Below are 21690 nucleotides of genomic sequence, written 5' to 3' on the forward strand. Positions count from 1 at the left end.
GGAGAGGAAGAGAGAGAGGAGGAGGGGAGGGAGAGAGAAGAGGAGGGGAAGGAGAGAGAAAATGAGGGGAAGGAGAAAGGAGGAACGCAGGAGAGTTACTTTGATACGCCTGTACTGTCAGAATTGTCACGACAGAAACTCACAGTGCTCACTACCCCTTAAGGAGATGCAAACCTGTACGCTGGTTGGAAAAATAAATCTGACCTTGTTTTTATAACTAAAGACACAAACACACACACACACACACACACACAGCTTTAAGGCTTGTTGGGTGTCACACTAAAACGGAGGGTTAAATCAAACAACAAACTCAGATAAAATGTCTCCATTGTAATGCAAGTGGCTCTGAATGAAAGCCTACAAATCTACAGTCAAAGAAAAGAGCACTGGAGCTCTTAAGGGTCTTTGACCCAGCATCCTCTTCTCCACGGCAGGAAACTACTTTACAGTCAGCACCTTATTTAAATCCTCACAATGTCCTATACTGTATGTGACAGTCACCTCTGAAAACACAGAATTACACAACTTGGTAGGATCTGACGATTTTTTTCTAGTTTAGTGTGTGCGTGTGCGTGTGTGTGTTTGGGGCGTCCTTGGGACATCACTTCAGACTGTTGTGTTCTGAGCAGCCCTTCACTGCTCAATTACTCCAACTCAAACACAAGCAGACACATATTCAGGTAGTCTTCTTGGGGGGCCCACTTACGATGACATAGGGCCCTGACTGCAAATCTCCTTTTTTCTTTGCACCATAAACTCAGACACACACCCTATCTCTCACTCTCTCTCTCACACACACACACACGCTATTTCTAATACACAGACACACAGAGACACATGCACTCTCTAATACAGACACACACACACACACACACACACACAAACACACACAAACACACACAAACACACACACACACACAGGCTGAGGCTGTCGTCTGGGGGAGCCCACCTGAGCTGACACGAGGCCCCTGGAGTGGAGAGCAGGGCCACGGTTGTCAGCTCAGACCTGTGGGACTAAAATAATCATCCAAGATGCAGGAGGGAGGAGAGGAAGAGAGAGGGGGGGGGGACTGCCATCAGCCTTGAGGCTGACAAGGGAAGTATTTTTATTCGCATTCAGGGACAAGCGCAGGTTGGTGTGTGTGTGTGTGTGTATGAGAAAGAGAGAGGGAGAGAGAGTGTTTGTGTCTGTGTGTGGCTTGGAGCTCATGTACATTAATACCCTACACCAGCTCTGTCGGAACAACAACTTGCTAGTCTGTCTGTCGAAGCAGAAATTGATACTTGAGCACGCTAGCATTCATTCAGGCCGATTGGAGAGAGAGGCACCATTCTTCAGCTGCGCACTAAAAGAGCCAAAATAACATAACTACATAAAGCATGCAAAGCAAAAATGTCCTACTTGCATGGAGTACAGCATGGGTTTGCCACATGGCTTTGAGGCAAACACCAGCACAGATATTCAATGTTTAGACTCTTAGGGGCCACAAGCTGGAGGGCCTGAATGTAAAAAGCCTTGTAGAACCTGATAATGTAATAATTTCCTGATAACGTAATAACCCTGATAATGTAATAAAAAATCCCTCATAAGTCCCTAAAAGATGTAATAAAACCTGATAATGTAATAATACCCCGATAATGTAATAAAGTGCAGGTTAGCCTCAATTTTGCAAAACCTGATAATGTAATAATTACCTGATATTGTAATAACTTTGGTTGGTGCTGTAGCATCAGGTCTCCAGTTTCAGAGGTCCAAACAGTGAAGCTGTCCAGAGACCTGCTGCTTCACTATTAGCAGATACAGTATATATTTTATATGATTGCGAATGCACAATTTTTACAATGGTGAAAGGGATATTCAGTGGTAATCAACTAATAGAGAAATAATGAGAACATTTTGGTATGTTATAGACCGGCAGCTAATGGGCACATAGAACATTGAGTTTCTAAGTCCTCATTGATCATCAATAGCTGACATTTCGCTATTTGATTTATATCAAATTCTCTTTTGATTTTGTGTGGCAATGTCCCTTAAAAATTACACTGTACCAGGCCAATCAAATCGTCTTTTGTCATTCGTCAGTCGCTCGGATTGGTTGTAGCGCCATTCCTATTGTGTGGCATTGCGTGCAGAGGCAACTTAACAGACAACCGTTAATCCCGCCCACACTGAAAATCGTGTTGTGCCAGACCCTTGTACAGCTTCTTGCTGTACAGGTTTGGCTTGCGAGGCTAAAGGCCTATACCATTGGGATCAAAATATGAGCAAAACAATAGTGGGTGGTTGTCTACACAGCATCACTACTTGGTCTGAATAACTGGTGTCCCAACATTTCAGCACTGACCAAAGTTTTTACAATATCAGGAATTTATTACATTATCAGGTTCTGCAAAATTGAGGCTAACCTGATAATGTAATAACTTCCCATTAATGTAACATTTTATTACATTATTGGTATGGCGATTGTTACATTATTGGGAAATGCACTTTATTACATTATTGGGATATTATTACATTATCAGGTTTTATTACATCTTTTAGGGACTTATGAGGGATTTTTTTATTACATTATCAGGGTTATTACGTTATCAGGAAATTATTACATTATCAGGTTCTACAAGCCTTCCCAGCCTGAAGGTGATCTTCACACAGACCCAGTAATTGACTCCAAACACACAAGACAGGTGTTTTGATTTATGCGTTCTGGAGCAATACATCACAGACAGCCCTGGCCCGTCTTAAGTAGCCTCCCTGGAAGTAAAAATCCAAACAGGTCCTGTTGGCATGCTCGAGGTACCAGAGAGAGGGCCTAAGAGGGATTAAGCCTGCACTAATCCTAAAGTCAGGCTTTACTAGAGCAAGGCACTCAATGCTGACTTTTTACAACCAATCCTGAAACAAAGCGGGCCCCGCAACATGAATAGGTGCAGCCGTAGAGGAGGGAAAAAAACAAAGACCTCATGTCCTTTTCAACAGAGGTGAACCGCCATGCAGCACATATTGGCACCGGTGTGGTCTTGCGTGTGGTATTTTTAAGAACAAGCGTTTTCTCGAAAGTATTTAAGCAGAGTCACTCTTACACAGTCAAAAGTCAACAACCAAGAACGCTTGTGTAACCCGCATTGACAGCACAGTCCTGCACTAGACTCAACCTTGCAGGCTCGGACATGGAGAGTCACAAGGAGGTTAAAACAAACACGTGCTAACATCTGACGCTAGCACGTCTCTTGAGATGTCGGGGAGTGATGTTAACACACTGCACAGCTTTATACCTGCTTGGCTACCATTCCAAATGCATCACAGACCCTACGGACACAGTTACTCCTCCATGACCAAAAGCTACTTCTGTACGGCACATATTCTGATGTGGGGAGACTGGAAATGACAGGCAGCTACACCAGTGCAGTGTAATCTCAGAAAGGCGTCCTCCTCAGGGTCTAGACTGGGCTAGATGCAGGCTGCATGCATCCTGGTCACAGGAGCTGAACTTATAGTAGAAAGGTCACAGAACAAAGCCAGCAGAGAGAACAAGCATCAAGACCATTATGATAAAAAAAAAAACAACACAGGAAGAATCCTGACCCCCTCACTCACACACACACACACACACACACACACACACACACACACACACACACACACACACACACACACACACACACACACACACGTCCTTTGATCTGACACCCTCCCTCTCTTCCTCTAGAGTTCAATGAGCCAGTCTGTCTCTTTCGTCTCCCTCAGCAATGTGCTCCCAATTACAACGTTATCTAAGAGCATTAGGGAGCATGACACTAGCCCAGCCCAGACCAGCCCAGACCCAAAAGGGCCCTTCACAGCACTGCACTGGCCTCCTAAACATCACCTCAGCCATAAGACATTAATCTTCCAGATCACCACAGCCCCACACACACACACACACAAACACTCACAGACACACACACCTCACACATGCACACACACACACCCCTAACGCGTTTCCTGTCTCCATATATCATAAATTAGCCTTGGCTGCTTAATTGAGATAAGAGAGGCGTCTGGATTCATACCATCTGAAATAAATATGTGGAAAACTTGTGTGTGTGTGTGTGTGTGTCTGTGATATGACACATATGTGCGTGTTTTTGTGTGGGTGTGTGTGTGTGTGTGTGTGCGTGTGCACTTGTGTAAAATCTGAGGATGTTGGTATGTGAATAAATTCTCCACTTTCAAATCAGTATATTCAAAAGCTCACAGGACGCAGGCAGTTTAAATGAACAATTCCACTGTACTCCACGTCACAGTCTATCTGATAACAAAAGAGTGGAACTTGAGAAAACTGTACAGCATCCCAAAGTGCCAACGAGGGGGCCAAGACAAATGGCCATTACAACAGGACAGGATGAGCAGTGATTCATGCGTGCCGGAGAGGAGCAGTGCATGATGGGTAAGGAGGGAAAGAGAAGGGGGTTGGGACTTTGGGGAGAGGAAAAGGTCACGGCAATAAACATAAATGGAGCTGCTGCCTGATTAACATTAATCATTAGAGAGGGAGAGAGAGAGAGACAGACAGGAAGACAGAGAGAAGGAGAGAGAGATGGGGGGAGAGGGGAAGAGACAGATGGAGGGGGAGAGAAAGATGGAGAGAGTAAAAGAGAGAAAGATGGAGAGAGAAAAAGAGAGGGAGAGAAAGATGGAGAGCGAGAGAGAGGGAGAGAAACCTGATAAGGGGGCCGTGACATGTTGCAGTGTGTGAGACACGAGCAGTCATGATGTCAGTGATCAGAGGCCATCTTAGAGACATCAAACACACACACACACACACACACACACACACACTTGAATGGAGTGTGGTTACTTCTGGCATACAGGCATTTGTCTCTCACACCATTACTCCCTCTCCATCTCAGTCTGTTTCACTCCCCCCCCCCCCCCCCCTGCCTCTGTCCGTCTCTCTGTCCGTCTGTGTGTCTCATCTGCCTTTCTCTTCCCAGTCAGTCTACACGCTTCTGTCCATCTCTGCAGTCTGCAGCTGGTTTTTGTTTTGATTTCTCTCAGACTCTAATTTTTTCTCCATTTCTCTCTTCTCTCTCTCTCTCTCTCTCTCTCTCCACTTCCCTTGGCCACAGAACCTCTCTTTTGCTCACTGTCTCCATTTCCCCACTAGAGCTGAAACACCTCTCCTCTAATCTATTTCCCCTTTTCGCTCCTTTCGCTCCTTCACACAGGATCTCTATCTAGCTCATCTAGCCCCCCCCCCCCCCCCCCCATGTATCTTTCTCACACTCTTGGGCTCCCTTTCACCCACTGTAAGTTTCTGTCTCTCTTCATCTCTCTTTCTCTCTCTCATCCAGCGTCTCCCCACTACAAGTCTCTTTTTCTGTGTGTAGTGTGTTTCTAACCCAGAATCTATTTCTCTCTTTCCTACAGTTTTCTTGTTGGTATGGCTCTTCTGCACTTTCACTCTCTCGCTCACCCTTTAAACCATAAATGTGTTATTTCTTCCTCTCTCACTCTGTCTCTCCTTCTGTGTGTGTGTGTGTGTGTGTGTGTGTGTGTGTGTGTGTGTAGTGACCCTGTCTCTGGTTAAAGTCCTGATGAAATCCTGCCGCCTCTGATGACAGACCCTGATTAAGCCATTGCATACTAATGAGCTCCGGGTGTCTGCCAGCTGCTTCATCCGCCTCGCCTTCCTGCAACACACACACACAAACACACACACACACGCAATCCACACACTCACACAAATACACACACAAACAACACAAAGCAGCACACTCACACTCTCCCTCTCTCCCTCCCACAAATGTGGTGATCTCAGACAAATGCAGAACAGTGTCACATAATCACAGACCATAGCCTAATTTCTATCCCTCTGCTTTAGCTCTCACAAGCACCCACACACACACACACACACACACAGGACAGAAGAGTTCACTGACTCACCCACATTTTTTCTGGGAAACAGATCAACACTCCCTCGCCCCTGATCATAGTCAGATGACTAAAATGGAGTGATGATCAGCACAATCTCGAATGGGGGGGGGGGGGGGGGGGGGGGGGGGGAGGGGTCACTGCACTAGACGACTACCCCCCCCCCATTAAAAAATATGAACCCCTAAAACCACATCACCTGTGAATGACAGGGACCAATTTCCTGCATCCCCTTCACCTCCCCTCTTCCTCCATAACACTCCATAAAGCCAAGTGAGTGTATGAGAGGTCCGCTGGGCACAGCTCACTGTGCTTGCTGCCAAATGCCAGTCTCGTCTCGCAGGCGGCTGCTGCCAAAGGTGCCCGTAAGATGGATGACGAGGGAGCGGTGTTGATTAAACGGCACCACCATCCCCGACCCCCACCCCATCCCGCCAACCCCACCCCCCAGTTCCCCTACGGAGGTCAACGGTACTCTCAAACCTGTCAGAGCCCAAAGACAAATGTGCCATCCATCGTCGCACACACACACACACACAGACACAGACACACTCAGAGATCTTTAAGGTCAGCCCAGACAGGATATGACTGAATCAACTCCAGGTTTTTTTTATATTTGAAGGAACTTTACAACTGAAAATGAGCTGTACTCTCTTGGCATTTGCGGGAATGATGATGCAGAGGCTGACTAGTGCCATGCAGGAGGTGTGTGTGTAAGTGTGTGGAAACAGGGAGGAAAGTTGTGAGTGGCAGTCCACTCAGCACTCTGGCACGCAGAAGAGGGGAAATCAGATCTGTCTGAACACACTAACTACGAATACCTTCAACGTGACTCGAGAACATCTCTGTTTAAACATGCATCTACGGCCATTATATCTTGAAACTATTAGGCAATATGACCGAATGTTTGAAAGTAAAGCTGTTCTGGCAAGAAAGAAAAAAGCACTTCCTTTAAGTGAGACTTAGATTTTCTACCGAGTATGAACTTGATAGGTGGCGTTTCTCAAACATACGACTCACAGCCGTTTTTAAAATAAGTCGATGTGCTAAGGTTGTGGCGACGACTTCTTTGAAATGGTGTCGCTTACATGCCTGGGGTTAAGTGGTTTCTAAATACTTCCTCGCTGGCAAAACTGCACTGACACGCATGCACATCATCATTTGAGGGCTTTACGTTTCCACATTTCAAAATAACAACAAGGATAGCCTACTTTTATTTTAAGAGGTAGAAGGGCATACGGGTCCCCTTTTTTTCGCGATCTCATTGAATTTTTTACGGCTACTATGCCCCTTTGCTGATACCCCAAGCGCTGTTCATTTTGTACCATCCCAATGAAAAAAAAACCAGCAGGCCCACACGACGTCAAATGTTAATATTTCCGAAGCGTATTAGAACACGCAGACATGGTGTTAGCACTGTAGCATTGGCAGGTAAACAACGGGGCTACTCACCGCGTTGACGTCCCCTTCCTCACATCACACATCATGCATTTGAACGCCTCGGCGGTGTTCTTGAATGTGCAGACGCTACAGTCCCAATAGCCTTCGTCAGACGAGGGCTTCGGTTGCCGCTTCGGCCTTAAAAACAAAGCCAACACAGAGGAAGCACAACATTTACATCAGAAACTGTCGCTGTTGCCTGTGCGGATCTATGCTATATGTTATATAAGTCTGCAGCAGACTCCTAACGTCTCAAAAGTGATCGGTTTTATGAGCTCCTGGATATGACAGTGTAATAAAACAGCACCGTCCGCCATAGCTGCTATTCTGTTGCGGCTACCTCATTCACACACACACACACACACACACACACACACACACGCACACACACACACATACATACACACGAACACACACACAGAGAGCTTGGAGGGTGTTCCAATTAGCCTACCGTGATGTAGCCTACTCTTCCCTTCATCAATGCAGGCTATTCAAAGACAAGAGTAAAGTTTTACCTGGTCGGACTCTTCTTATCTCCCATGGTGCCCCAACTTACTTCTCTCTGCCGTAATATGAACAGTATCTATTTTTTAAAAAGCGCGATGCCCCCGTATTGCACGGCTTCCAGCTGTCGTGGAAACTCCAGTTCACAAACGGCCACGTGACCATGTCTGTCCAATCAATTTCGACATTATTTCGCCAAGAGGACGAGGTCGGTAGGTTCGCTCAAAACATTCCTGCTAACATAAATACGTCTAATCTCCCTTATCCGTCAAAATCAGGAGTGACAACGCCGTCGGACGGTAGTCTGTTCAACTCACATAGACTAAACGAAGCGCTCAAACAGAGTTAAAACGATTAGACAGAAAACATTATCGGCTTTGCGGTTCAGTATAAACAAGTGACACACATCCACCCCCAGACAATAGCCATTCATTATGCATGAGGAAAACGCTTTGAATAATTCTCGTGTTGATACACAAGACGCACAGGGTAGTAATCGTGTTGATGCATCAGATGCGTCAGCTGTGGTGCCACTATCAGTTCAGGTCTATGGATGCATTCCACGTCCTATCGCTCAGTCAGTTCATTTCTTTAGAGGTAGTGAGCGCTTTGAAGATGACCTTGCCTTGCCGCCAGAAAGGCTTCGTGGGTATAAATCACAGCCCAAGCTGTTCCGACTGCGCATCTGGCTGTTGGCCGGTGCTCTCCATCACTGCGATCTACTCGCTCTGATAGGAAACAGGTAATGTTGGCGGGGAATGCATGTAGGACGCGGCAGGGGAAACAGACACATCATATCACACTCGGCAAGACAAGCACCCTGAGAGGTACCGACTATCGAGCCGTTGGCCAGCCAACCCGTGAGAGGAAATATTGCCTATAAACCTTACACAACTCTGCAACTGTAGTTTAGTGCAAAAGATAAGTTATACAATTTCTGATGCGATGGAAAGGCTACCAGATTATAGAACGTTAAGCAATAAACATAATAATAATAATAATAATAATAATAATGTAGGTACTTGCAGTCATAGAAAACAACTATAACTTCATAACTGAGAAGGGTTTCATGGTTCTTCTGTAAAAGGGAATTAATGACCTACCTGGAACGTTTTATGTAGACACAGAGACTGAACACCTGACTCTAAAGGAAAGATCTTGAGGATATGGGGATACGATTGTGTTAAGGAGCATTGAGGGCATGATCTAACTGGCTAAACACAAGCCTATGGTTAGAGTACTTTAATTCCACACAGCTAAACTACTAAAAGGAAAACACAAGTGCACATTTTCTGTAGAAAAAGTAAAGAGGTGCATTTAATGGTAAGTTTTTATAAGAGTGGCATATTTATTTACATAAAATGAAAAGCACACCTAAGGGCTAATTATTAGGGCTTGAAACGCGGAGCTCCAACACAGGGAGGGGGAATTAATCCATGTTTCTTCTCCACAGAGGCTGATGACACCCAATTTGACATAAATGTAGAGCCCAATGCTTTGGAGCGTCTTTGATGCTGCTCTTCAAAACATTTTCAGCGAGCGCCTCGTCAGAGGATTTACAAAAAAAAAAAAACAGAAGAAATAGATCCTGAATATTTGCAATGTGTCAAACTAAAAGATAAAAACTCGAGCAGCGCATCCAAATTTTCATCAGTCACTGAATTCCTCCTCGTCACTAAAGTAGGCACTCTTTTTGATCCTGGGTTTACGCGAGTCCTCTGATGTCGAGGCCTGACTGGAGTCCTCCACCACCTGTCTCCGTCGCTGTTCTTCGTTCTCCATTTTGGCTTGCTGCAGAGGAAGAGTAGACATATCATAAAGCCATGTTTCAAAAGCAAGCGCTGCTTGGCATCTCTTCAGTCCCTGCCTCGGTTGGCTTTGAGATGTTTGAAACAGCTCTAAAGGAGCTGAAACCTCACTGGGATGATAAAAAAAGAGACGGTACACTCACCTGAAAAGCAATGGCCTGACTCAAACTGTCCAGAGCTGGGTCCTCTCCTTCTTCTTCACTCTCCTCTTCCTCCTCACTATCACCAAATAAATGACAGATTAAAACAAATATAGGTTCATTTTTGCATTGGAAGTGACGAGAGGAGGAGGAAAAGTATTTTTTATGTTTGCACAGGACAACCACCAGAAACATGTATGTTCTTTCATCTGATCCATGTGGGTTCTGATGAACTTGGGTGTTATATTTTACTCCCTGCTGGTAGTCTAACTGAGGAAGGTTACCATTAAATGAACCCTGTGCCCTCATGTGTACTCCTTGCATGCCAAACTGTAATTTTCCGTCCTTGGCACGCCTGAAACCAAGACACAAACAACAACTAACATCTAGGAAGACACTTAATGGCATTAGGCCCTTACGTGACTGACTTAGCTTGTTTTGGAAGTGTTCCACCTCAAAGCTACTTTACCAGAAGTGAAAAGAGTGCTTAGCTTTCCATTAAAGGGCACACTCAACAAGCCCTTCCACCTTAATTACCTTATTGGCTTCCCTGGCTGGCTGACTTTGGCATCCCCACAAGAGGTTTACAAATCAAATCAACAGTAACTTTGCTACGGTCAATATTTGTCATCATGCCACTCAAACAAAAGGCATTCAGCTGGCTATCACCGTAGAAAAACATAAAAACACACCTAGAGACAGAAGGGTACCCAACCACGATTGGTCCCTGAGAGGTTATAAAATGCCAGCACACTGAATGGGCCTAGATAGCACCTGCCCTTTTAGGTTTGAGAGGAGCCTCAGAGTTGGCACATAGCAAATGAATGAATGAATGTTCAGGTGGCCATTGCAGCAGGACTGATAATAACGACCCATGAATGTTGTCCCTTGCAGGTATCAAACCAACAACCTCTGCTTTAAGTTGGACTGAAAACATATGTTAATATGGTTTTAACGCAATAATAATGGTTAATATGGTCAAATATGGTTTTGATAAATTAACAAGCTCAATACAACCGTTACTAACAACAATTACTAAAGGCATAGAATGTGGTTGTTATTACTGACAGAATTTAAATGCTTTAAATGTACAGTCACACTGAGAAGTTCAAAAAGCTTGTAATGTTCTATTATAAAACAATTGGGTTCTAGCGCGTAATTTAGCTGTTTCTGATTGGACGAGAGACGTTCCATGCTATAGGTTATTCTTCAACATACCTACAGTTACGGGACTTTTCACAGCTACAAATAAATCACTCCGCGATGAAACATTCGCATTGATGATAACCGTTAATTCAAAGTTTTAAAAATTCCAAACCAAGACGTTGACAATGGAACTATTTTTTGTTGCGGAGAAACAATGGCGAAATAAACCATTTTTAATCAATAACTTCGTGTTGAAATGTTAATTTGTTGACTGTAGAATTGTTTTCTAAAAGCAATATAGCACTCGTGGGAGTGGGGTAGGTAAGGGATAATCTGTAAACTGTAAATCCCTTACCTACCCCACTCCCACTCGTGCTGTATTGCTTAAGCGTTCCACGCATATTTTGTGTTTATTTCAAGGAATTATATTCCATCAATGGACATAACACATTATTAAATAATGCAATATAGTGAGCTGTCTAGTCAGTGACCCTGCTGTGCTGTAGTGGAATAGTTATTCATGATGCTAATATGCCTTTTTGTAGGAGATTAGATGGTTCTTACCACTGTGGTTCCTCTGCCTCTTTCTTCTTCTTTTTCTTCTCCTTCTTTTTGGGTGGTTCCCTTTCTCCAAGCACGTTCTTTGGACAGGCGTAGCTTAAGTGTCCCGAGTCCTGATATGGAAAAAAGGTGATAAATCAAAGTTTTTTTCTAATCTTCATCAAAGTCTGTGATTAACTCTTGTGTTGATTTACCCAGTGAAATACATTTGTATTCAGTAAACATGAACCATTTGATCATATACAATGGGTTAAATAAGTATGGGAACCCCTGCCAATTTCGCCGTTTGGCCACTTGCAAAGCATTGTGTGATCTATAATTGTAATGGTAGGTCTATTTTAACAGTGATACACAGAATATCAACAAAAACATCCAGCAAACTGCATTTTATAACAGTTATGAATTGATTTGCATTTGTTGCGGCAAATAAGTATTTGAACCCCTAGCAAAACATGACTTAGTACTTGGTGGAGAAACACTTGTTGGCAAGCACAGAAGTCAGACTGTTCTTCTAGTTGGTCACCAGGTTTACACACATCTCAGGATGGATTTTGGTCCACTCCTTTTTGCAGACCTCTCCAAACCCTTAAGGTTGCATTTTCATTGGGAGGGAATGAGAGATTAGGTTCAAGTCCAATATTACATGGTACATGGCCTCATCCAAAGTCCCCTCGATGCGGTGGAGCCGTCCTATACCCTTGGCAGAGAAACAGCCCAAAGCATAATGTTTCCACCTCCATGCTTGACGGTTGGGATGGTGTTCTTAGGGTCATATTCAGCATTCTTCCCCCTCCAAATGAGTCAAGTGGAGTTGATGCCAAAGAGCTTGATTTTGGTCTCGTCTTACCACATCCTGTCTCCCAATCCTCCTTAGAATCATTCAAGTGTTCATTGGCAAACTTCAGACGGCCCAGTACATGTCCTTCCTTGAGCAGGGGGACCTTGCGAGCACTTTCTTGGTGACTGGGGTCCCAGCTGCCTTGAGATCACTGACGTCCTTGGACAACTCTTTGGTCTTGCCCATGGTGGTGAGATTGAAGGTGTGTAGTATGATTCTTTGGACAGGTCTTTTATACACATCACCAGTTGAGATCAGGTGTACCTTGTTAGGCCTAATGAGGACTAATCTGTGTTCCTCGTGGGCACATAACTGGTCTTTGGGAGCCAGAATTCTTGCTGTTTTATAGGGGTTCAAATACTTGTTTGGCGCAACAAATGCAAATAAATTCATAACTGTTATAAAATGCAGTTTTCTGGATGTTTTTGTTGATATTCTGTGTATCACTGTAAAAATAGACCTACCATTACAATTATAGTTCACGCAATTTTTTTCAAGTGGCCCCACTGTGTATGATCAAATGGTTCATGTTTCCTGAATTCAAATGTATTTCACTGGGTAAATCAACACAAGAGGACAGGGAGAGCCATCTCTGTCGTGGCAAACCCTCTCTCTGAACCTCTCCGTGGCCTGACGTGCACCTCCCAACTATCTGTCTTCGTCACTATATCGCTGATTACCTTGTGGGTAGAAGTATGCCAAAATTAGCTAGCTGGCTCAGACACATCGCAAATCCCCCCAGAGGTATTTTTTCAGTTACAATAACAGTTTTTTGCATTACACAGTGTCTATTTATCGGTAACGTTCCAAAAATCAAAGCAAAAGAAGTCAAACAAATAACTTGTATGCACAAATACGACCATCTATGGAGTTTGGTCTGCCGCCATCTTTTTTTTATTACAGTGCATGAAATGCCCTGTATTGTTATTCCTAGGCTTCTTCTTCTTCTTCTTATTCTTGTTACCTTTTTCTGCGATTAATTCAGCCCGAACCGCTTAACGTAGAAACTTCATTCAAACTTTGTCGCGTAGGTCTTGTAAACGACACTTATGCTATGTATTTTTCACTTTTCTAAACTTTATACTTTCTAAGATATTAAAGAAAAACGAATATAAATTTCTCCCATTGACTTACATTGGGCCATTATGACATCATAATAGGGTCTTTAAACTGGCTTGCACCTGTGCTTTACTGACACCTGTGCCAAATCAAAGGAACCTCTTCTCTCTCTGTCCCTCTCAATTTAACTGTAACTAGGAACATTAAGACACCATCCTTTCTCTATTTTTTTTCTCTCCATCTCTCCATCTTTCTCTCTCAGTCAACTTTCTCTCACACTCAATCTCTCTTCTTCACTCCATTTTTATCTCCTTTTTTCAATATTTTCACTCTCTCTTTATCTCTTCATCCAGAGCCACTCTTGTTCACTCCTCTTTCCTTCTTCCACTCTTCTTTCCTTTCTTATTTTCTTTTTCCATTTTTCTTTCCTTCTTCCACTCTTCTTGCCTTTCTTTTTTCCTTCATCCACTCTTCTTTCCTTCTTCCACTTTTCTTTCCTTTCTTCACTCTTCTTTCCTTCTTACACTCTTCTTTCCTTTATTCTTTCCTTCTTTCACTCTTCTTTCTTTTCTTATTTCCTTCTTCCACTCTTCTTTCCTTCCTTCTCTCTTCTTTCCTTTCTTCTTTCATTATTTCACTCTTCTTTCTTTTCTTCTTTCCTTCTTCCACTCTTCTTTCCTTTCTTCACTCTTCTTTCTTTTCTTCTTTCCTTCTTTCACTCTTCTTTCCTTTCTTCTTTCCTTCTTCCACTCTTCTTTCCTTTCTTCTTTCCTTCTTTCACTCTTCTTCCTTTCTTAACCTTTGCATTTCATGCACTGGTATTTCCTTCAGGAAATGCATTTTCTAGTTATTATTGCTTTGCAACACCCACAACCGTTGGAGTACCATAAATGAAAACGAGTCCATTGAGGTTATTGCGTGACTAAGGAAAAACTGTCATAGAAGTACATATTGAGGCCTTGAGTATTTAAAGCAGCAGTGAAGAGTTTTAGTGTGAAACTAACAGGCCAACTTCCTAAAGGGCATGTAAAAACCTTGCAAACACCAACTACAGCCCCGGTGGCACGGATGTAAACTTGCAAGCAGGCTAACTGGTTCCTTTTGGGGATGCAGTTGGATGTTGTGCTGTGAGAGCTTTTATTAAAGCTATGAAGAGCAAGGCAGCTATACAAAATAGGCAGAACGAAAGGACAGAAAACATGCATATTGAACCTCAAGGCACTTACCCCGCACTCGTAACATTTGGATTTGTCTGTATAATTTCGCCTGCGGATGAATTCTGTTGCTCGGCCATTATCAACAGCTATACTGGCTGTCACAGTCCTTCCAAACAACTATAAAGACAAAAAGGAGTCATAATGAAAGAAGTTTGCAAATACTTGAAATAAAATCATTCATTTTAACATTTTAAGTATGCTTAGATATTGCTTCTTCCAATGAAGAATCACTGTAAGTGTTACTTACCTGTTTGCTGTTCACTTCTCGTGTACAATTATGAGCAGACTCTTTCTCAAGAAAAAGGACAAAAGCCACCCCTTTGCTCCTACGTGTTACTTTGTCCTTGACAATAGTAACCCTTTAAAAGAGGTTTTAAATTACATGTCGACGTGTTTGATGCAGCAGAACAGACATCACACTATTGCAAGGCAAATTTCAACTAAAGGTTCAGACTATCGAGAGATATACTCACTTCACAACTTTGCCATACTTTGAAAACAGCTGTAACGATATAAAAAAAAAATAACATAATGCATCAGCCCCACATTGCAGGGTAGAGTAGTGGCTATATTGTTTTGTATGGCTGCAAAGAAATATGGCATGAGAAAAAAAGCTCAGAAATTACCTTATGAAGGTCACTATTTGTCAGAGAGAAGGGAAGATTAGAAACGTAGACTGTGCTTTTACTGGGCGCTAAGCCACCGCTCATTTTGATTCACCAGGCAGAAGATTGTCCTTCAGAAAAAAAATAACAACAACGTCAGCTGCACATTACTACTGCTATTCCCCAGTGGTTGTCTTGATATACTGAACTAAACACCAACGAGTACAGCTAACATAAGTTACAATGAACAGTTCCATGACACTGGCCCGGTTTGCAACACACTACACTATACATCATTAATACCGATAAATGAATTACGGTCGTACTTATCTGAACAACGTCTTCCTCCTGATAATCCTGACAATATTTGTTTAAAAGGTTACCCCCAATATGTTTAAACTTTGTTCTACGAAAAGGTATAGACGAAATTTGACAAATATATAGCTTCAACTTGAATCCACAGCTTGTTGACACCGACGCAGAAATATGACGTTGATTTGATTGACAGTGCTCTCTACCAACGAAAGGCTTCTAGGTTACGTCTGCCGCCGGATGTCATGATTGTGGCAAACTCACGTAATGTCCCTGGTGAGTTTTTCCTTGCTTTGTAATCTGACTTTATACACCACATTTTCTTATAATACGGTCACTGCCAGCGTTTAATAGATTGCATAGATATAGTAATCTATCGAGGTGGAATTTGGCATGTAGGTGAACGCCACATTGAGTAGGGACAGAGCTTTCTTTCTACAAACAAGCTAGCTCGCTAGCTAATGTACTAATGATAGCTAACGTTAACGTGACCCATGCCCACATTTTTACCTGCCTTTTGAGAGTGAATTGTAGCGGTGTTTGTCGTAGTTGCCTTGAAATGTCTGTTAAGCAGTCCATATATGATGTAGCTGAAGTCGAAATGTATCTGCTTTTTTTAAAAAAAAGCTATATGAGTCGAATACAGCGATGCACATCTTTCCTTAGCTTTCCAGATCAAAACTTAGCTGTTGATTGATGTCTTTCCATGAGTTCTTGAGGCGAATCTATAATGTTTGCAATTGTGAAATCGTGAATGAGAATATTGCATCAAAATCTCCACTGTATCCTTGAATTTCTGAAACTGAATACATTTAATAATTAACTCTGCTTACCTTTATTGCCCTAGATATCACACTGCAACAACCCCAACACATTTAGTAGACAGTAAGTGAGTTTTATCAGTTTTGTCCTGTACGTGTAAGATGAATTGAATTACCATAGGAAAATCTGTGTTATTAACTACAAAAGTAGAATAATAGTATTATGAACGATACGGATACAAATCATTATGATAATGATGTTGATAATATATGTTCTCCTTTTTTGCTTTGCAGTGGCATTTAGAAGAGATAGAAATGTTCGGGATGTGTATGAGGACAGGTTTCCTGTAGAGAGAGGGGTGAGTGTCTGATTATCTGTCTCTCTCTCTCTGTCTCTGTCTCGGTCAATCACAATACCCAGTGAATTTCATGGAGCTCAGGAGCTTTTCTCCGCAGCCTTGGGCCTGCAGTCCTCTGTGTGGATTTGATACAGATTCCCTACCTGTACATAATAGTCAGCCTCTAATTTGACATGACACAAGCCTCTTTGGATATACTGACCAGAGCCTGTAGTTGGCATCCAACTAAGTCCACACACATAAAGTTGTTATTCGAGCAAATAATGCTGTACACCGTCACCTATATGTCATATCAGAACTAAGTGGATAGCATAGCAACAACAGGCTTAGTAAAGAGACTTGTTTTTTTGTCTTCTCCGTCACAGACATTTCCTTCTTGGGAAGTCAACAAAGACTTCATTATTTCAGGGAAGATCTGGGAAACTGCTGCACAAATGTGTATAAAACTGTGGACACATAACCCCATATCATTGCAGGGCCCTTACAGGAGGTCTGGTTTTGGACGTCCAGATGAAGACTATGGCAGAGGTTTTGAGTACAACGACAACCCTCGATTTTACCCAGGAGGAGGACCCCCTCGCAGTTTCCAGGGCGAGGGCCCCCACTTCGCTGGAGAACACAGGGCAGTTCCCCCAAGCCGGAGGGTAAGTGGTCTAATTCAGATCAAAACACAGGCTAACATGTATTATACTGTTGCCAGGAGCCACTTGGATTCCGCTCCATCGCAGAGCAGTAGTTACCTCTTGTGTGCAACATGATATGCCACACAATTCAGGAGGATGAGAATATACAACTCTTTCTATCTCTCTCTCTCTTTCCCCCTCTTTCTCCCTCTCTCCCTGTGCGTGCGTGCACGTTTACACCCGCCTCACAGTCAAGGCAAATCCGATAGAACTTGTAGGTGTTAGGTTGTTTTGGCATGACACATTCAGTCATATGGGAGGGAGGTAAATTCAACAGTCGAATGTATACTTGGTTGAAACTGAAGTAGAACCACAGACAGGAACTGTGGTAAAGTTTGACAGCTTGTATGAGACCTGAACATGTGTTGAGTGTTGTGGTAGCAAGTGGTGTCCTGTGGTAAACTCTGTTATGATGATCCTCTGCTGCCACCCAGTGGTCAGATAAGATTCTGAAAAATACGATTTTTTTAGTGTTGAAGTAAAAGAGACATCACTTAAGGCGAGACACGGCAGGTGAAAAATCGATTTTTTCATGCCCTGGTCAAATTTCAGATTTTGGGCTAGTTTGCCTCTTTAACTTGTTATCTTTCATACTACCATAAAGAAAACGTCAAAATTACACATTTAAGTGTCTGTTTCACTGCATTTAGTTCAGCCGCGGCATCCATTTTCTCCTAACTTTACCAAGAATTCTCCCTTGAACCACGTTCAGCGTTTCGTCTTTTTACACGACATCTGTCATGCCTGGAATGACTTTAACGCTATGAGACTCGATCAGAAGGCTGTGTAATCCAAATATGGGCATTTCCTTTCTTTTCAGCAACCAATCCTGACTTTCTGAAGGGATTCATTGGCTGACGGCGCTTTTCTGCTAACGTGATTCGCTCAGTGCCCCACGTGTTGTCTTTAAATGCGGTTTTCTCAAAATGAGTGTTTTTTCATTTTTAGGTACACATTTCTCAGCCTATGTAGAACCTAGGTACACCACACTTCCCAGTTTCACACATAGCATTGTTATGAAGACATCTACAGATGGATTTATTTATAAATTGTTCCTGGCCAGATTTATGGGTAATTTTACCTGGAAATCATGGCGAAAATAGGGTTTTTAAGGCCACGGATAGTATATTTTGATTTCCCAGGTCATAAAAGCAGGTATCCTAAAATCCATCTGAGTATTTTTTGTCATTTGATATATAAACAAAATAAAAAAAGAATTTTGGTCCTGGCTTCATCACAGTTTAAGATTCATGTACCTGAAATATATGCAAAAACGTGCATATTTAATGAGATCCAGCATAATTAGCATAATTAAATATGCAAAATTCTAAAACTTGTAATACATTTTTTTCTTGTAATGATGTATGTAGTCAACTGGTAAAGTTTCATGGTGATCCCTTGTATTTAAATTTTTTACCCTATTCACCTGCCATGTCTCGCCTTAACAACAGAAAAAAGCAGACAGTTTTGAGGTTATAGTTGAAGTTTTGATTCATTTCAATGCTAAAGTGCAACTTTTTTTGTTATATTCGATTGAAATTCAAAGGTTAACTTTATTCTCTAACTGTATGTTGCCAACATTGCAATAAATCGACAGATAGAGAGAGTTTATGTACTTTTTACCAGTTGTGGAGGAAGTACTGAAGTTTAGTACTTAAGTTAAAGTACAAGTACCCAGGAAAATACAAGTAAAAGTATTAGTACTACATCAACAATCCTACCTAAGTAAAAGTAAAAAGTACTTACTTTTAAATTTACTTTAAGTATTAACAGTAAAAGTACTCACGCAATGGGTTGTCTCAATGTCTAGGGCTGTGCCATTTTGATAAAGAAATAACTACTGGTAATACTAATGCCTCTACTGATGTCACTACTAGTTATAATTATAAGCAACAACATTTGTTTATTTGAAAGGTTGGTGTACTTAGTGTGGCTGCCGTCTGCAATACTGTTCACACTCTATCTTATTAAATTACTAATTCTGCAGATGACAAGTTATCTTCCACGGATTATCTGCAGAGTTAATACCATTAAGCCAAACCAATCAAGAAAACATGTTATATCTTTAATTCTTTAATTTAAACGTGTAAAAAAATGGAAACATGGAACATGAAAAACAAATGTTATTGTAAAACTGGACAGAACAAGGCATGCTAGCTTGACGTAGCTAACCTACCAGCTTAGTCTTACCTACCAGCTTTATCTTACCACTATGTAATACAGAACAAAGATACAATCATGTTATTTTGATGCTATTGCTGTATGTCTACATGCATTTCGCTAGATGCAGTATAATATCATATCAGTAACCAAATTGATATTCAAAAGTCAGGGACATTTACTTGCATAGCAAGAGCTTACTGTTATGCTACTTTAAATTTGAATGGCGAAATCTTGAAGGCTAGCAATTCCTTTTTTTGTGGGAGACAGGGAACGCATTGAAACCTCCACGAGTCACTCTTGGGGCCTTTGAACTCAAACATGTGTTTTAAATAGGGCCAAGGGTGGCTTATATCAGGGCTCAGTTGAGGCTGACTGGATCACTGTGTTGAATAGGCAGTTAGTCAGTATGTCTGTTGAATGTTTAGGCAAATGGCAAGTCTACCACTCACGCTGCTGTCAGACGTGTACTCTGCTGTCATTGGAGCTGAGACACCTGTTTGGTTGAAACTTCCAACAGCAACGCAATCCATATTTTTGTGTAGGCAACATTTAGGCGAAACTGAACACAAGATATTTCATGTTTTGACTGGTCAACTTCATTTGATTTGTAAATATACATCCATTCTTGCTATTCAGTCCTGCATCACATTCCAAAAAAGTTGGCACGGGGGCATTTAAGGGGTAGTAAGGAGGTAGAATACTGAAATAATGATGCGATTTGAAACAAGTGATGTCAACAGGTCATTAGTGTGCTTGCCCGAAGGGAAGCACAGTATTGTTATCGTCAAGTTTTCTTTATTTATTTATTAGTGTGCTTGCCCGAAGGGAAGCACAGTATTGTTATCGTCAAGTTTTCTTTATTCCGTACGTTTTTCTTGCAGCTAACTCCTCCTCGCCCGATTGAGCTAGAGACGCCATTCAAACACCAAAACGTCCGGCCCGATCCGGTGCAAGCTGCTATGACTTTTCGTGGCGGTACCCCATGCCACTCCTTTTTTATCCCTCTTTTTCATCCCCTTTTTTCTCCATAGACTTGCATGGCAGAGGTCTCTGCCATTATGACGTCATAATAGGGTCATTAAACTGGCTTGCAGCTGTGCTTCTCACTGACACCTCCGCCAAATCGGAAGAACCGCATTTTCTCTGTCCCTCTCAATTCAACTTTGAAAAAGAATAAGAGGAACCGTATTTCTCTGTCCCTCTCAATTCAACTTTGAGAAAGAATAAGAGTAACTACAGTTTCTAACCTAGCTACCGTATTTCCACTTCGTTAAGGTGAGTTGAATGGCAGCATTTTCAGTGTACTGACTGAAATTTTAATGGTAGCAGCTAACATATAAATTAACGTTACGTTAACGTTGGAGACGCCATTTTCCTTAATTCAAGTTGTGAAGTAAACCTTTGAAGTAATTCATGAATTTAGTTGTGTGGATATAGTGAGCTAAAGCTTGTATTCCCACTACGGTAACGTTAGCTATCCTAGCTGTGTTAAGCAGCTGTAACATCTGAGTACGGGGCTAAAGGCTAACTAACACTACGTAACGGGAGTATCCACTGGCAGTTTCAGCTAGCCGTAACGGGGGATCATTTTCCTTAATTCAAGTTGTTAAGTAAACCTGTGAAGTAATTCATGAATTTAGTTGTGTGGATATAGTGCGCTAATGCTTGTATTCCTACTACGGTAACGTGAGCTATCCTAGCTGTGCGGGGCTATGCAAAAGTTGCTTATACTGAAAGAATGGTTAACTTGTGGCCGATAGCGTGAGTTAACATTAACCCGTGTCCTGGGAGTAATGATTCATGAGAGACCTTGAATCATTAGGTTAACTGAAAAACGTTTGAAGATGTACCTGGACACATCGTAGCTGTTGTAGTGTGCTCAGTTTTCGAAAACTAGACTGAAACTAAGAAGGATAACTATGACTAAATGTGACTAAAACTAATATGCACTGAATCTAAAATAGCTGCTGAATCTAAAATAGCTGCCAAAATGAACACTGAGATGTATTCATTTTGGCAGCTATTTTAGATTCAGTCTTAAGACAAAAATGCATATTAGTTTTAGTCACATTTAGTCATAGTTATCCTTCTTAGTTTCAGAAGAGGTTTTTCATGGTTGCTAGCTCTAATCAGATGTACTATAGGCTTATAAGAGAAGACTAACTTTTTATGCCAACGAA

General features: G+C 42.1%; 3 protein-coding genes across 4 annotated transcripts in view; 1 reads left to right on the plus strand and 2 right to left on the minus strand.

Annotated features, from left to right (window-relative positions):
• The window catches only part of yaf2 (YY1 associated factor 2), a 16784-nt gene extending 8775 nt beyond the window's left edge, over nt 1-8009 (minus strand). Inside the window, exons 1-2 of one of the 2 annotated variants that reach the window (XM_080851170.1) lie at nt 7870-8009; nt 7367-7492 (exon numbers count right to left, since the gene is read on the minus strand). In XM_080851170.1, coding sequence (XP_080707296.1) covers nt 7367-7492; nt 7870-7895 — 152 coding nt within the window. In that variant the 5' untranslated portion in view covers nt 7896-8009. The other variant, XM_080851171.1, reaches the window with a different exon arrangement.
• Nucleotides 8010-9165: 1156 nt separating this feature from the next.
• On the minus strand, nt 9166-15701 carry zcrb1 (zinc finger CCHC-type and RNA binding motif 1). The gene is made up of 8 exons (XM_080851491.1): nt 15559-15701; nt 15254-15363; nt 15101-15129; nt 14875-14986; nt 14637-14744; nt 11517-11626; nt 9810-9885; nt 9166-9649 (listed from the first exon to the last, which is right to left on the minus strand). Exons 2-8 carry the CDS (start codon nt 15335-15337, stop codon nt 9509-9511), a joined length of 660 nt encoding a protein of 219 aa, XP_080707617.1. The 5' UTR covers nt 15338-15363; nt 15559-15701; the 3' UTR covers nt 9166-9508.
• Nucleotides 15702-15786: 85 nt separating this feature from the next.
• The window catches only part of pphln1 (periphilin 1), a 48009-nt gene continuing 42105 nt past the window's right edge, over nt 15787-21690 (plus strand). Inside the window, exons 1-4 of the mRNA XM_080850841.1 lie at nt 15787-15820; nt 16392-16429; nt 16600-16664; nt 17141-17308. Of these exons, the coding sequence (XP_080706967.1) occupies nt 16429; nt 16600-16664; nt 17141-17308 (234 nt within the window). The 5' untranslated portion in view covers nt 15787-15820; nt 16392-16428. The remainder of the gene's footprint in view (nt 15821-16391; nt 16430-16599; nt 16665-17140; nt 17309-21690) is intronic.

This window comes from Sprattus sprattus (assembly GCF_963457725.1).
Source record: "Sprattus sprattus genome assembly, chromosome: 14".
Lineage (NCBI taxonomy): Eukaryota > Metazoa > Chordata > Actinopteri > Clupeiformes > Clupeidae > Sprattus > Sprattus sprattus.